Source organism: Nematolebias whitei, chromosome 4, assembly GCF_014905685.2.
Source record: "Nematolebias whitei isolate Nwh7 chromosome 4, NemWhi1, whole genome shotgun sequence".
NCBI lineage: Eukaryota > Metazoa > Chordata > Actinopteri > Cyprinodontiformes > Rivulidae > Nematolebias > Nematolebias whitei.
In genome coordinates, this window is record NC_056501.1 from 56,576,916 (window position 1) to 56,591,068 (window position 14,153).

At 42.4% G+C, this 14,153-nt stretch overlaps 1 protein-coding gene across 1 annotated transcript in view; it reads left to right on the plus strand.

Moving 5' to 3' along the window:
- Positions 1-675: 675 nt before the first annotated feature.
- spdl1 (spindle apparatus coiled-coil protein 1) overlaps positions 676-14,153 on the plus strand; it is a gene marked incomplete at its 5' end in the record, with an annotated part of 60,913 nt that continues 47,435 nt past the window's right edge. The window contains 2 exon segments of the mRNA XM_037675131.1: positions 676-870; positions 955-1,104. Coding sequence (XP_037531059.1) covers positions 676-870; positions 955-1,104 — 345 coding nt within the window.

Below are 14,153 nucleotides of genomic sequence, written 5' to 3' on the forward strand. Positions count from 1 at the left end.
GGGGGGGCGGGTCTGTGGGCCCCCGCGTCCACTATTGGGCATTCTTTTGGAGAAATCTGGTGGTGGCGGGCGTGCTTGCGCGGATGTTTGGATTCAGGTGCTTTGACAGATGCACGCTAGGTTGGGTAGTGGTGGAAGCTAGATGATTCCTTGTGCAATGTCGATGTTTCATGGTGATATTGTGGGTGGCATTGTGCTGTGCATGTTGTTTTGTCGTGGTGGTCTCTCGTTTTATCTATTTCTCTTTTATTATTTATTTATTCTTCTTTCTTCTCTTTCTTTAAAAAAAATAAATTGAGCGATGATGATAAGTTCATTGAAACACTTCACAATGTTTCTACACTTAAACTGAGCTAAAAAAAAAAAAATAAATAAATAAATATTGTCCAGCCCTTCTTTAAATTGTCCTTGGGTGTGAATGATAGTCTCTGTGTCCTTCTGATGGACTGGAGACCTGTCCAGGGTGTCCCCAGCCTCTCGCACTGTGACTGCTGGAGATAAGCACCACAGTGTGTGGTGTCTTTCACTGCAGGTTCATACCTGAGATTTAAAATACACAGGTGGAGTTTGTTGATGTGACTATCAATGGTGCTGTTGTAACTGGGGGATGACTTCAAGATAAACACTGCCAGTTGGATTGGTGGTTCTGATTCAATGTTGTTTGTGTTGTCTCAGATTGTCAGGCTGCAGTCAGCTCTGGAGGAATCCCAGCTAAATGAAAAACAGCTGAAGCACAAGCTGGAGCTGCAAACCGAGACACTGAACAACAAGATGGAGGAGCTGCGGGCTCTGAATGAACACACCCAGAACTCCATGACATCTGAGATGATGGAGGTACAGATGAGGATCATGGAGCTGGAGAACATCAAGGTACTGTAGAGAACCCAGCTCTAGCCAGCAGTACGTTTAGTTTCTGGTCTCTTCGTTGGGTGTTGGTGACCGTTTGTGTTCCAGGTGGAGTTAGAGCAGATGCTGCAGGAGTGTCGGCACAGAGTGCAGCAGCTAGAACTGCACAGCAGCGGCCTGCAGAGGCAGCTGGATAGAACCACGGAGGAGAAAGAAGAACGAGAGAAAGAAGCTGTGTCCTGGTTTAATGCATTAGAGGTGAGCATGCTCACCACAACCCACAGGGTTTGCTCTGGTTCTGACATGTGAAAGATGTTTTGAATGAAGGCTGATGAAGATGTTTGAAGTGAGGTTAGATGATTCTGTCTCGTACAGAGGTGAAGTTTCTTCATTATTACTGCAGAAAATGTTCCCGTCAGTGCAGAGGTTAAACAAGCCATGGGAGATGTCATAAACATTTTTATAGTCTGACTCGCAACTTTTAAATATGACTAATGGTCTGTTCTGCCTCATTTCCATCATTGTTGCATCCAAATACATTTTTTGTGTAATCCATTTGTATTTGTAGAATGTCATAAACATAGGTATTGTTTTTGAACAATTGACAATTGAAATCCTGTAAAGTGCCCTGAGACAACTTTGTTGTGATTTGGCACTATATAAATAAACTGAATTGAATTGAATTGAAATAAAAACACATTTTAAAGCATTAATAAGTAAACGGGTATCAGTGGAGGCATGTTGTCGGTAACAGCTGATGCTTCAGTTTTTTGTCCCCTGTCGCAGAGCAAAGAGTAGGAATTGGAAATACCGTCCGTGCATGTTGTCAGCATGATAACTTGAAAAATAAGTGAAGTAACGTCTTCCATTTTGGTGTGTGACTACATTTAGTCATAACAAAAGTTCCTTTTGAAAATTGGGATGCCAAGTCAACATCCAAGATGGCTACCACCTTATATACCAGTATATGTAAACCAGTCACCTCAATCACTTGATGAAGAAAAACAAAACAATGCTTTCTAATTTTTATTTCCTCCAGTGGTTGGAGTGGCCAAAGATTAATCAATGATGGCAAAGTCTACCAGTCGCTACCCCCTGGCTCTGCTATTGCACCTGGCTGTGGATAAAACTACTCCCTCCACTCACCAGGATCTGTCACTCTGCGCCTTTTCAAACGAACAAACATTGACAGCAACATCATACTGCTAGTGGTTGGTTAAAAATAACATGCATTGCCTGTTGATTTAAATGAATAATACGTTGGGGCAGCTGTGGCTGAGTGGTTAGAGCAGTCGTCCTCCATTGCGAGAGTTGGGGGTTCAATTCCACTAGCAGTCACATGCTGAAGTGTCCTTGGGCAAAACACTGAACCCTCCATTGCCTCTGATGTGCGTCCCATCGGTGAATGAATGTGATAAAGCACTGATTATTCTTTGTATAGATCTAGTAGAGTGCTGTATGAATGGGTAAATGAGGCACAGATTGTTGTAAAGAGCTTTGAATGTCTTGATAAGATGGAAAGGCACTACAGAGCACCAGGATAATCAAAGTCACAATCTGTGCCTCATTTACCTCCACACACACATTCATACAGCACTCTACTACATCCCTACAAAGATAATCTGAACAAATCATTCTGTAGACTAATCAGTTTTAGCTCACATTCATACACTGATGGGACACACATCAGAGGCAATGAGGAGTTTTGTCTTGCTCAGGGACACTTCAGTATGTGACTGCGTAAATGTTGGATAAAAATATCCTCTAATGATCTTAATTACTCAAAGAAGCCACACTCAAGGACACAAGAAGATGTCTGAACTGGTTTTACTTGCAAGGGTAGACTTTCACTCATAGGTTTACACAGATGCATAAAAGTTCTACATCAGGGAGCCCAGTCACGAGAATCTGCACCGGGCAATGTGTGAGGTTTATTATATATGCTTTTCAACTCCCACATACAGTCACTGATGACCTCGGCCTCCCAACTGTACATGCAGGATTAAATAAGCCCTGATTGAGAAAAGAGCTCTCTGGCTACTCAAACACATGATTCGTGGACAGTTAACATTAGTAGTGATAAAACATCTATAAACCTTGACCAAAATTCCCTGACAGTAATGTTGGAATCAAACCCCCAACTTGCATTGGAGAACCGATACTCTAACCACTCAGCCACAGCCGACCTGTTTCTCTTCGTCTCATGTGACATCATAATCGGAAGAGAATCAGAATACCATACCATACCACTTTATTTATAAAGCACTTAAAACAGCAACAAGGCCAACCAAAGTGCTGTACAGACAAAACAACAGGTAACACACAAAGCAAAATACAAAATGAGGTAAATCAGAATATAGACAAAAACCGATGCAGATAATGACGACAAACCAGTGTGGAGCATACAGGATCAAAACAGAGATCATCTTGTGTTGAAAGCTATTGAATAGTAGTGAGTTTTTAAACGGGACTTGAAAACCGAGAGGGAGGGGGCCTGTCTGACAAGCAGAGGTAACTCGTTCCAGAGTCTTGGTCCTGCTACAGAGAAGGCCCTGTCACCTCTGCGCTTAAGAAGAGTTCCTGGAACTGTGAGGAACAACTGGTCCGCTGACCTCAGGGAGCGTGGTGGGACATACGGTTGTAGCAAATCAGAGAGATAGGGGGGCGACACTGTTCAGTGATTTGTAGACATACATGAGTATTTTGAACTGGATTCGAAAGTGAACCGGTAACCAGTGCAGTGAGGCCAAAACTGGTGTAATGTGCTCTCTTTAGCCTGTACTGGTTAAAAATCAGGCTGCTGCATTCTGGACCAGTTGTAGTCGTGCAATGGAAGTCCGACTGATACCAATCAGGAGCGAATTGCAGTAATCAAGCCTAGATGTAATGAATGCATGTATTACTGTCTCCAGGTTATTTTTGGACAATATGGGCTTCAGTTTAGACAGCCGCCTCAGTTGGAAGAAGCATGATTTAACAATCATGTTTACATGATTAAGTTTCAGGGAAGGGTCCATTATCACGCCCAGATTATTGACTCTTTGTTTTTCTGACAGGGTTAGAGCGGAAAGGTCGATGCAGTGGTTTGTGATTGTGTCGTTGGGTGGGAACAACATGACTTCAGGCTTCTTTTCATTGAAACTTAAGAAATCATTCCCTGATGTCAGCCAGGCAGTTGAGCAGCGGTTGAATAGAGCCATTGTGTCTTAGGGGGAAGTAAATTTGACAGTCATCGGCATAGAAGTGGAAGGGCATGTTGTGTTTCCGGAAAATAGCACCAAGCGGCAGCAGGTATAAAGAGAATAGGAGGGGACCCAGTATGGACCCCTGCGGAACCCCCCATTTAAGCTCTGCCTCTGCGGAACTAAAATCCTTGATGGAGACACAAAAGGATCTGTCAGTGAGGTAAGATCTGAACCAGTTGAGGGCTGATCCTGTGATGCCCACCCTCTGCTCCAACCTAGCAATGAGGATCTCACGGTCGATGGTGTCAAAGGCGGCTGTGAGGTCTAGCAGGACAAGCAGCACAGAATCACCGGTATCTGTGAATCTGAAGATGTCATTAAAGACCTTCAGCAGGGCAGTTTCAGTGCTGTGGAGAGGTTTAAAGCCAGATTGGAAAAGCTCTAAGATGGCGTGATCCTCCAGGAAGCACTTCAACTGGGACTCGACTATTTTCTCCAGTACTTTAGAAACAAATGGGAGTTTGGAGACAGGCCGGAAGTTGGAAACGAGTGAGGGGTCAAGGTTTGGTTTTTTCAGGAGAGGCTGGACGGCAGCATGTTTAAAGGTTTTTGGCACCATGCCAGTGGATAAACTACTGTTTACTATGGCAAGAATAGACGGACCTAGAGTAAGAAAAACCTCCTTTAGTAGTCGAGGGGGGACCACATCAAAGGGGGAACCAGAAGGTTTCAAGCTGCACATGACCTGCTCTAGAGAAGATAGAGTGATGGGTTCAAAATGGTCAAAAGGAGCTACAGATTGAGGTGGGATGGATGGGTCATGAGTTGGAGGGGAAATGAGAGCCCTGGTGGTCGCAATTTTTTCCACAAAGAAATATAGGAAGTTGTCGCACAGCTCAGTTGAGGCTTCCAGAGGTGATGGTTCAGTGAGGTGGAGAACAGAGTTTAGGGTGGAGAAGAGGACACGTGGGTTGTGAGAGTTTGAGGTAATTATATCAGAGAAGAATTTTGATTTTGCATTTTTTACTGTTTTCTGAAAACAGTGCCAGCTCTCTTTAAATATTTGGAAAGAGACCTGCAGCCTGTCTTTCCTCCCCTTTCGCTCCGCCCTCCTACATTGCTGCCTAGCGGCCTTGGTGACGTCGCTCAGCCAAGGTTCTGCTCTGAGTTTTGATTTTTTGGTTTTAACAGGTGCAACATGATCCCTAGTCTTTAAGCAGACAGAGTTGAACTGGGATGTCAGCTCCTCAGTGGTGGTGAGAAAAACTGGGGGCTGAATGATCATTTCAGAATTATAAACATCTGTGAAACGTGTGGCAGTGAAGTGGTTAATGGTCCGGCTGCGACGTGCAGGAATGCACGGCTTAGGAGTTAGATGGGGGAGGGTGAACTCAAACTGGACTGGCATGTGGTCTGAAAAAACATTATCATCATTAACAAGATTATCAGCAGTCATATCATGAGTTAAAACAAGGTCCAGTGTGTGTCCACGCTCTTGGGTGGGACCGTTTACATGCCGAGTTAAATTAAATGAGTCCAATAAATCGAAAAAGTCTTTAACCAAGGGCTTCTCAGAACAGCACACGTGCAAATTAAAGTCACCAATAATGAAAACATGCTCATATTTTGGTGTGATTTCAGCCAAGAAGTCAGAAAACTCATTTATGAAGTCCTTAGATCGAGGTGGACGGTAGACGAGTGCAAATAACGTCGGAGGCGAGTGGCCGAGTTCAAAGACGCTCAGCTCAAAGCTGGTGCGGGAAACTGGGATGGGCAGTTGTTTACAGTCAAAAGTTGATTTGAATATTGTTAATAATCCACCACCACGCCGGCCTGATGGCCGCGGGGCGTTAAAACACAGACTGTTCGGTGGCAGTAAATCCGTCAAGGCGCTGGACTCACCCGGAGACATCCAAGTCTCTGATGCAGAAAAAGTCCAGATCGTGCTGTTGAAAGTAGTCCCTGAGGATAAAAGTTTTGTTTGTAACAGATCTTGCATTGACCAAACACATCCGGATACTGTCCAAAGTAGAGCCAGCAGCGGTGGAGTTAGTGCGCGCTAATGGCCGCAGGTTTTCAATAACAGCCCCTCCAGGTCGGTCCGGGCTGCGCACCAGCTGACAACTCCCGCTGGTTGCCTGGTCGTGGCACGCGGGAAGCTAGAGGCCTTGACCGCTAGCTGAAGAGGAAGATGCAGCGCGCAGAGCTTTCAGCTTCACCAGCTGACCAGCACGTTTTCCCTGGCGTCTGAAGCGAGATCTCCGGGCAGGCAGGTGAGGAGCGCAGCGGAGGTAAGCTGGCACGTCCGCCAGCGGGGGGAGGATGGGGGGGGCGGGTCCAGAGTAGAGGATGACATTTTTTCGGGAGTACTGCCGGTCACGTGAATCCGGCCGGATTCCGGCGGGACCGGAGTCAACTTTATTATAACTCCCGTTATCGGGACCGGACAGGACGAAAACTTAACGGGAGCAGACGGGAGCGGGAGCCAACATAGGACAAAAAAAGAAATAGGCAAAAAAAAAAATAATAATAAATTTCAGACAGGCGGCTGCGCCAACAGCTTCCGGCGCCTTTTCCAGCAGCTACTTCCGGCCGCCTTTTCCAACCTTTGTTTACTGTATCAACCAACATCATGGAGGGAGCATACGCCAGCGGAGAAACCGAGAGGGTAAAAAATATTTTGCAACGCAAAGTTAGGAATAATGACGCATCTGTTAGGTTAACAGAACTGTCAGGGAAGGCGCTAATAGTTCAGAACTTTATGAGAGTCGAGTGTGACGGTGTGAAGACGCTCTACGCTGCTTGCAAAACATGTTCAGTTATAATAAAGTACGCCACTGACTCGGGGACGAGCGGTCTGAAGAGGCACACTTGCAAGGCTAATTTCGGAACGAATCAGCCAAGCATTTCTTCATTCATTAAACGAAAAGTACCGTCGGGAGTCAAGTCTCGTATGACCAACAAAATAGCCCGCATGTGCGGCGTAGATTTGAGACCATTTGCTGTAGTAGATGGGAAAGGTTTCATCGACGTCATACAGGAGGCAATCGACATTGGAGCAAAGTATGGAAACAACGCTGAGGCACAAGACATACTGCCATGTGGACGCACGGTCTCTCGTCATGTTCAAGGAGAATACGATAAAATTTAAAAAATGGTCATGGAAGAGCTCCATCAGGTATGTCTGTCACGCTGCTCTATTTTATAATACAGTACAAACATTTTACCTTGACATCATGCAGTAGTCTAATTATAGATTTCCTAACACTAAATCTGTTTTTTCTCCTCCTTTTAAACTGCTTAATCTCTCAACTATAAATTAGTCATCTGTTTTACATGTAATATACTTTGAGAGCTAATAACAATATACGTAATTCCTTTGGTGCAGACTAGAGACCATGCAATCACGACAGACCTTTGGACAGAGGAGAGGACAAACACACACTACGTCACCGTTACAGTCCATTACATCTTGGATGGGAAGATGGTGAACCGTATTCTGGCCACAAGGGAGATGGAGGGTGTCAAATCTAATGAACACATCAGAGGGACTGTGGAGAAAATCCTTCAGGTATCTCACACTCAAATGAGATAATTATCTTTATTTACATGGCATATTAGCTTTGTAGAGGTCTAGTACAGAGCTGTATGAATGGGTAAATGAGGCACAGATTGTAGTGTAAAGCGCTTTGAGTGTCTTGAAATAAGACAAAGGCGCTATATAAGTACAGTCCATATGCAATAAATATTGCCAATTAATTCGTAAAATTGGGAAAAGTATGAGAACATGGTGCAGCAATAACAAGAACATGTCACAGAAGGAACAATAGAAAAGACAAATATATATATTTTTCATTCAACCTTTACAGGCTAACCTCATTGAGTCACGAGGACTCGTTTTCAAGAGACCTGTTCCAATCCAGACAGACAGAACATATAAAGTACAGACAACAATAACAGTGAACAATAATAATGATAAACTACAGTAAAAATGCTGTAAAAATACAGTTAAAATAAAAGTAGTGTCTAAAAAAATAAATCAATGTGCCATAAAAAATGTAAAATACTAAAAACAAGAATATATTTGCTTTGAGATTTCTATTGACATTAAGAAATGTTTAAAACCCCTCACAATAAATTAAGGTGGACAACTTCAGTTCCTGCTGAAAGGTGTTCCAGGTTGCAGGAGCAGACTAACCTGGAATATAAATAAGTGCATCAGTAAGCGTTTGTCACGGTCCTTCGCTATACATCAGTCTGTGCCGTGGTAGGCAGCAACTTAGGCAGATTACCATAGTATTTTACCTTAATTGCAGATGGAGTTTTCCTTCATTTGATACACAACACATGTGTAATATGTGTAATATGTTTTGTCCTAATGTAGTACTATAAATTTATTGAAAAGTGCTTCGTACAATTACATGACTGTTGATCAATCTGTTTAATGATTATCATATGTCTGGTCTTCTTATTTGCTAAGTTTTTGGTTTGTCTTTGTTTTGTTTTTTTACCTAACAGGAATTTGGCATCCTGAGCAAGCACACTGTGTTTGTGACAGATAATGGCTCAAACATGATCGCTGCTTTCAAGGATTATGTGCGACTCTCCTGTGCCGGCCATAATATCAACTTGATCTTAAAACACGTATTTGACCACTTGGATGAGGACAACCCAGTACACAGCAGCGTCATCAAGCTGTTTAAGGACGCAAAGACCCTGGTCACACATTTCAAAAGGGCAGGGTAAGATACATAAAATCTTGTCATCTCTGCCTGGTGAGGCTGCTTAAATAATCATAAAATATGATAAGTGAAATAAATAAAGAAAAATTGAGGTACTGTAATTTATAACTGCAAAGGTCACATTTTCTTGACTTAGTTTCAGTTGTAAAGCTCTTCTTTTTAATAAAATATTTTTTCCAAAAGAAAGGCCAATAAATTGGAATTTTTATAGTCCCTGTAACCCTATTTTGACTTGTGCACGGTCTTCTTTCAATTTTAGTTTACAAAAAGCACTGGACCAGTCACTGAAGCAGGCTGTGGAGACGAGGTGGAACACCAGACTTGCCATGCTCCAGTCAATAAATGATGCTCTCAAGTCTGGTAAGCTGCACGACATCCTGCTTCGCAGAAGCGAGCTCCGTTACCTCAACAACATAGACTGTGACCTTCTTGAGGACGTCGTCCAGCTCCTGAAACCTTTTGATGAGGCTACCAGGCACCTCTCCATCGATCAGGCACCTACTCTTCACCTCGTCCTCCCAACCAAGGCAACCCTGCTGCAGGGTTTGTTGATCCAGGATGGAGATAGTGCAATTGTGAAAGAGGTAATTTAATACTTTGTTTATTTTTATTGTTTAGTTTGATCATTCAAGTAGCTAACAGGAGTTTGGCCCTATTCAGTAACAGTGATAAAGGCAAGAACAGAACTGAGTCTGATGTTTTCCAAAAGAAACATTGTACAAGTTAAATTTGAAATAAATTTAAAACTCCTCCACGCCTAAAATAAAGCACAGTGCCTGTCCGCCTGAGAATTTTTTATGTCCCGTAATAATGATGTTGCATACATCATTATCATATCATTGCATGTGTCATCATGTGGTTTCACTCCTCCTCTAGCTGAAAGAGAAGTTGGCCCAGGCAGTGGAGTTGAAATTCAAAATCCACCTGTACCATAAGCTAGCCACAGCTCTCTCTCCTAGCCTGAGGAGTTTCTTGAGGAAAACGCTCTCCGGTCAGGAGTATGAGGAGGTCATCAACACCCTGGCAGCACTCACAGAAACAGCAGGGACAGAGGAGAGAGCGAGGAGCCTTGAGAAGAAACAGGGTGAGTAAAACTAGCATCAACAGAGCACTCACAGCAATTCTAAAATGTAATAACATTTCTTCCTATCATTTATTTAGAGGCATTCATTCACACACACGTCTGTATAATCTAATAGGTAATGTCCAATATAGGTAATGTTCTATAAGAATCTCTTTTTTTTTTCTCTCCAAAGGTCCACCCCGAGAGGCAGTTCCCAGTCCCACAGAGGTGCACGACTTCTTTTCCTTTTGTGTTGAAAAGCAGCAACAGGAGGGGGACAGTGGTGGTATTTCAGAGTCATGGGGCCGCCAGTTCGTGGTAGAGTACATGAGTGACTCTAAGTTGACAGGCTTCCAGTCTCTGCTCAACTTCTGGCATGAGAGGTCTGATGGGCTAGTGCCAGTTGCCAGGAGGCTGCTAGCAATCCCAGCAACAAGCACTCCTTCTGAGCGTAGTTTCAGTGTTGCTGGGAGACTGATTGAGGAGAGGCGTTCCACCCTCAATCCAGAAAATGTAGATGAACTTTTGTTCCTACATAGCAATTTATAATGACAACTATTCATATGTGCTGAAGAGTGGAAAAGTAGACTGATATGCACGGTGGCTGACAGACACACAGCAAACAGTTAAAACGTGCTGCAAACACAGGAATGAATCAAATTCCAAAACAAAAAAACAAATGCAACAGAAAAAAAAATCTGCAGTCACAGAAAATGGATGACACACAATCAAAAAAAAAATGCAAAGGAAAAATGCTTCAAATACAAATAACACCAAAACAACTGCTGGTCTGGTCAACAGAACCCTGCAAATACATTACAGCTGAGTGGCAACTGGCCCAAAGTTGGCTTATTTTATGAGTTTAATGTGCACTGAGTAGAGTACTTTTCAGCATTTTCCTTTGCATTCGTTTTTTGGGTTGTATGTTTTATTTTCTGTAATTGCAGGTTTTTTTCTTTCGCTGCATTTTTCTGTTGCATTTGTTTTGTTTTTGTTGTTGTTTTAGAGTTTGCATCATTTATGCGTTTGCAATGCTTTTTAACTGTTAGCTGTGTGTGCAGTAGCTGACTGTTTGCAGCATGTTAGCAGTTTACATTTGTTGGCCACTGTAGTATTACTGTTTGTTTAGCTGTTTGCAGCATGTTAGCAGTTTGCACCTGCTGACCACTGTAGTATTGCTGTGTGTGTAGTTGTTTGCAGCACATTTGCACCAGTCAACCACCATATATATATATGGCAGTTGTATTTTTATTTAGTATTTGCATTATATGCACATTTTTTTTCCTTTTTCAAAAACTCAGGTACAATATGAATGTAATGCCTTTATGCAGTTTTGTTCATTGATGACAGTTTGTTTGGTGCAATTTTTTTGTTTAGTTTTTTATTTAAGCAATTTAAACCATGACAGGAACGTTACTGTCTAAAGGGAAGGAAACAATTGCTCAATAAATTAGTAAAAAGCAACTTCTATTTGTTATGTTTGGGTTCTTTCATCTAAGGTAGACGTGGTGTGACCCATGTACTGGTTTTCATTTTTTGTTTTTACTGTAACTGACCTTCAAAAAAGCCAGAAACAGGGACTCAGCAGCTAATCCTCTGTAGAAAAACTATAAGGACTACAGGCCATGGATTTGTTTTGTGACCTTTAGTCAAGGTTTTTGTTTGAATTAAGGCAATAAATGCCTCCATATTTCACCACAGATTAACTCTTCCTGTCATATCTTTTGAAATCAAACTGCAGAACACAAAGTAATTTAAAAAGGAATGGTTAGAAAATCAATTCAAATTCAATGCATTTCTTAAAAATTAAATGAAGAGGAAAAAAAAACAGGAGCAGGACAGGAGTGGGAGTGATTCTGACCAGGAGCAGGACAGGAGCAGGAGTCATGTTACCAGGAGCAGGACAGGACAGGATTAATTTTTTTTACTCTGGACCAGGATTGGGACAGGACAGGATTTTTTTCTGTTGGACCAGGACATGACAGGAGTGAAAATCTACTCCTGTGTCATCCTCTAGTCCAGAGGTACACTGATAATGGTCCAGATAAGCGACATCAGTGCCAGAAAAACGAAGATCCAAAAGTTGTTGTCTGTCATACACTAGCAGAGAGTTGATGTCATTGATGAGGAATACAAAAAACAAAAATAATCCGAACACCATCATCAGAGGTGGATTGCAAGCCATGTACACGGGCGCCATCTTACCGAGAATAGATACAGTGAGATTATATTCGTACAGTCGTCCGAAAGATGGGTGGAGTGCATGTTGCTGCAGCTACAAGAGCGTGACCTCTTGCTCTTTATCAGAATACTTTTTAGACTGAAAGAAAAGGGGACGAAAACATGAGGAGAGTTGTATAAAAAGTAAAAAAAAAAATGGATCTTTCACACAGTGTCCTTGACAGGGCATGGATTGAGGCATCAAAAATGTCTATCTACTACAGCAAAGCAACATAAATGGACATAACACATATGCATGGGTAGAGGGTGGGGGTCCCAGAACAGCCGCCAGGTGAGCGATGCAGCCTTTGGTGCCTTCACATCTCCTAGGTCGTTTTCACACCAAATAGTCCGGTTGACTCGGTTCGGGACCAATATTCATGACCTTTTGTTTACATTTGAGCTGGTGCGTTTGCATTCACACTGCACTGTGCAGTCGAGCCAACCTGTTGAACCAACCTATTCCCCCGCTCGCCTGTGGGGGCACTGCACCAAGAACTACTGAAAGAAACGACACAAAAACCTCTGAAGACACATCATCTTCTGTAAATAAAAACAAAAATGAAGTGGCATCAAGTTTTAGCAGTTTTAGGAGTTATATTTTGTCATTTTTCAAAAATGGACTTAGCATGAGCAGAAGATGAGGCAAAAGACCATGGAGAATATTGTTTTTCACACAAGGCAGCTGACGGCTCCATATAAGGTAAGAAAAATGCGTGCTTGTTTGCCCAGCGTTGTACTCCACTTCTTGCTTGTTTAACGGGGCCTGGTCTGTTTACATTCACACTGTACTCGAACCGCGCTGGAATTCTCTTCTACCGGACCGAGACATAGGTTTTAGCCTGGGCCAGAGTTCGCCTTTTTGTTTGTTTGTTTGTTGATGGTGCGTTCACACCTCCCCAAACGAAACTGACTTTCTAGGAAAACGAGCTAGAGTTCGATTAAAGCGGACTAAAACAGAGCTGGTGTGAATGCACCCTAAGGGGTCGTTTACAAGGTGCATATTTTGAGTACATGCACACCTTTCTCTCTGCGGTTCTGCTGATCATTTACATGACACCAGTGGTTCCTCTCTTTGAATCCGAAGGTTTCCGAATCCACCTTCCAGAGTGGAGGTTTTTCACTGACCCCCCCGCTGATAATGTAAACATCTCCCGCTGAGGCTTTGTGTTAAACCACATGCGCACGCGCGGACAGACGCTATATTTCTATCCACATGGTGGCGGACACACTGCTTTCTGAACTACGACTGATGAAATATATTTTTAATCTCGTAGTTAATCTACGTCAGATTCCAGGTGCTGTGACAGACATCTGTGTTGGAAGAGACACAGTCTTATTGAGTTCTAATGTCGCTGTTTATAGAACGAGGCAGACGCACACGTCGCACTGCACTATAACATACTAAATGTGCTAAATAATAAGTTTAATAATAATAAACAGTTTTTATCTTTAGTTTGAAATATATAATGAAGCTCTATGAGCTAAATTAAGCTATCTGGACATTATGCAATTCAAATAATGTGATTAAAATTATGCTAAACATATTGCATGCTATTAACGTTGAAAATGAAGACATCAGGTTTAATTTTTATTTATTTATTCAACACCACAAACTGTATGTCACACAAACACTGATAATTAAACTGAACACACTATTAAAAACAAGTTAACTGTAAACTACATTAATGAACTGGACTCGGCCTTGTTTTCATCCTGGATGTCCCATGTTGTCCATCTGACTCGTTCAGGAAGTCACTCCTTTGATTAATGCAACTTAAAACATTCAATAGATTGAATAAAAGAACTGAGGGGAATTTTAAATAAATAGTCCATCCAACATCTCTCTCTCTTCAACGTCCTCCTGCACTGCACCTGGGCTGAGCCTCGTTCAGAACTTGTCCGCCTGGTGGGAGGACAGCTTCTTCTTCTTTCCGGAAAAATAAAAACTCAGTTGGTTGTTTTGTGACCGAAGGAAACACAAACTAACATTTCCTGATGCATGCTCAATAATCCAGGTAGAAAAATCCAAAAAAGTTCAATCTGGTCCTCTGGACATTCAAAAAAACAAAAAACAAAACAAAGCAAAAAAATCTA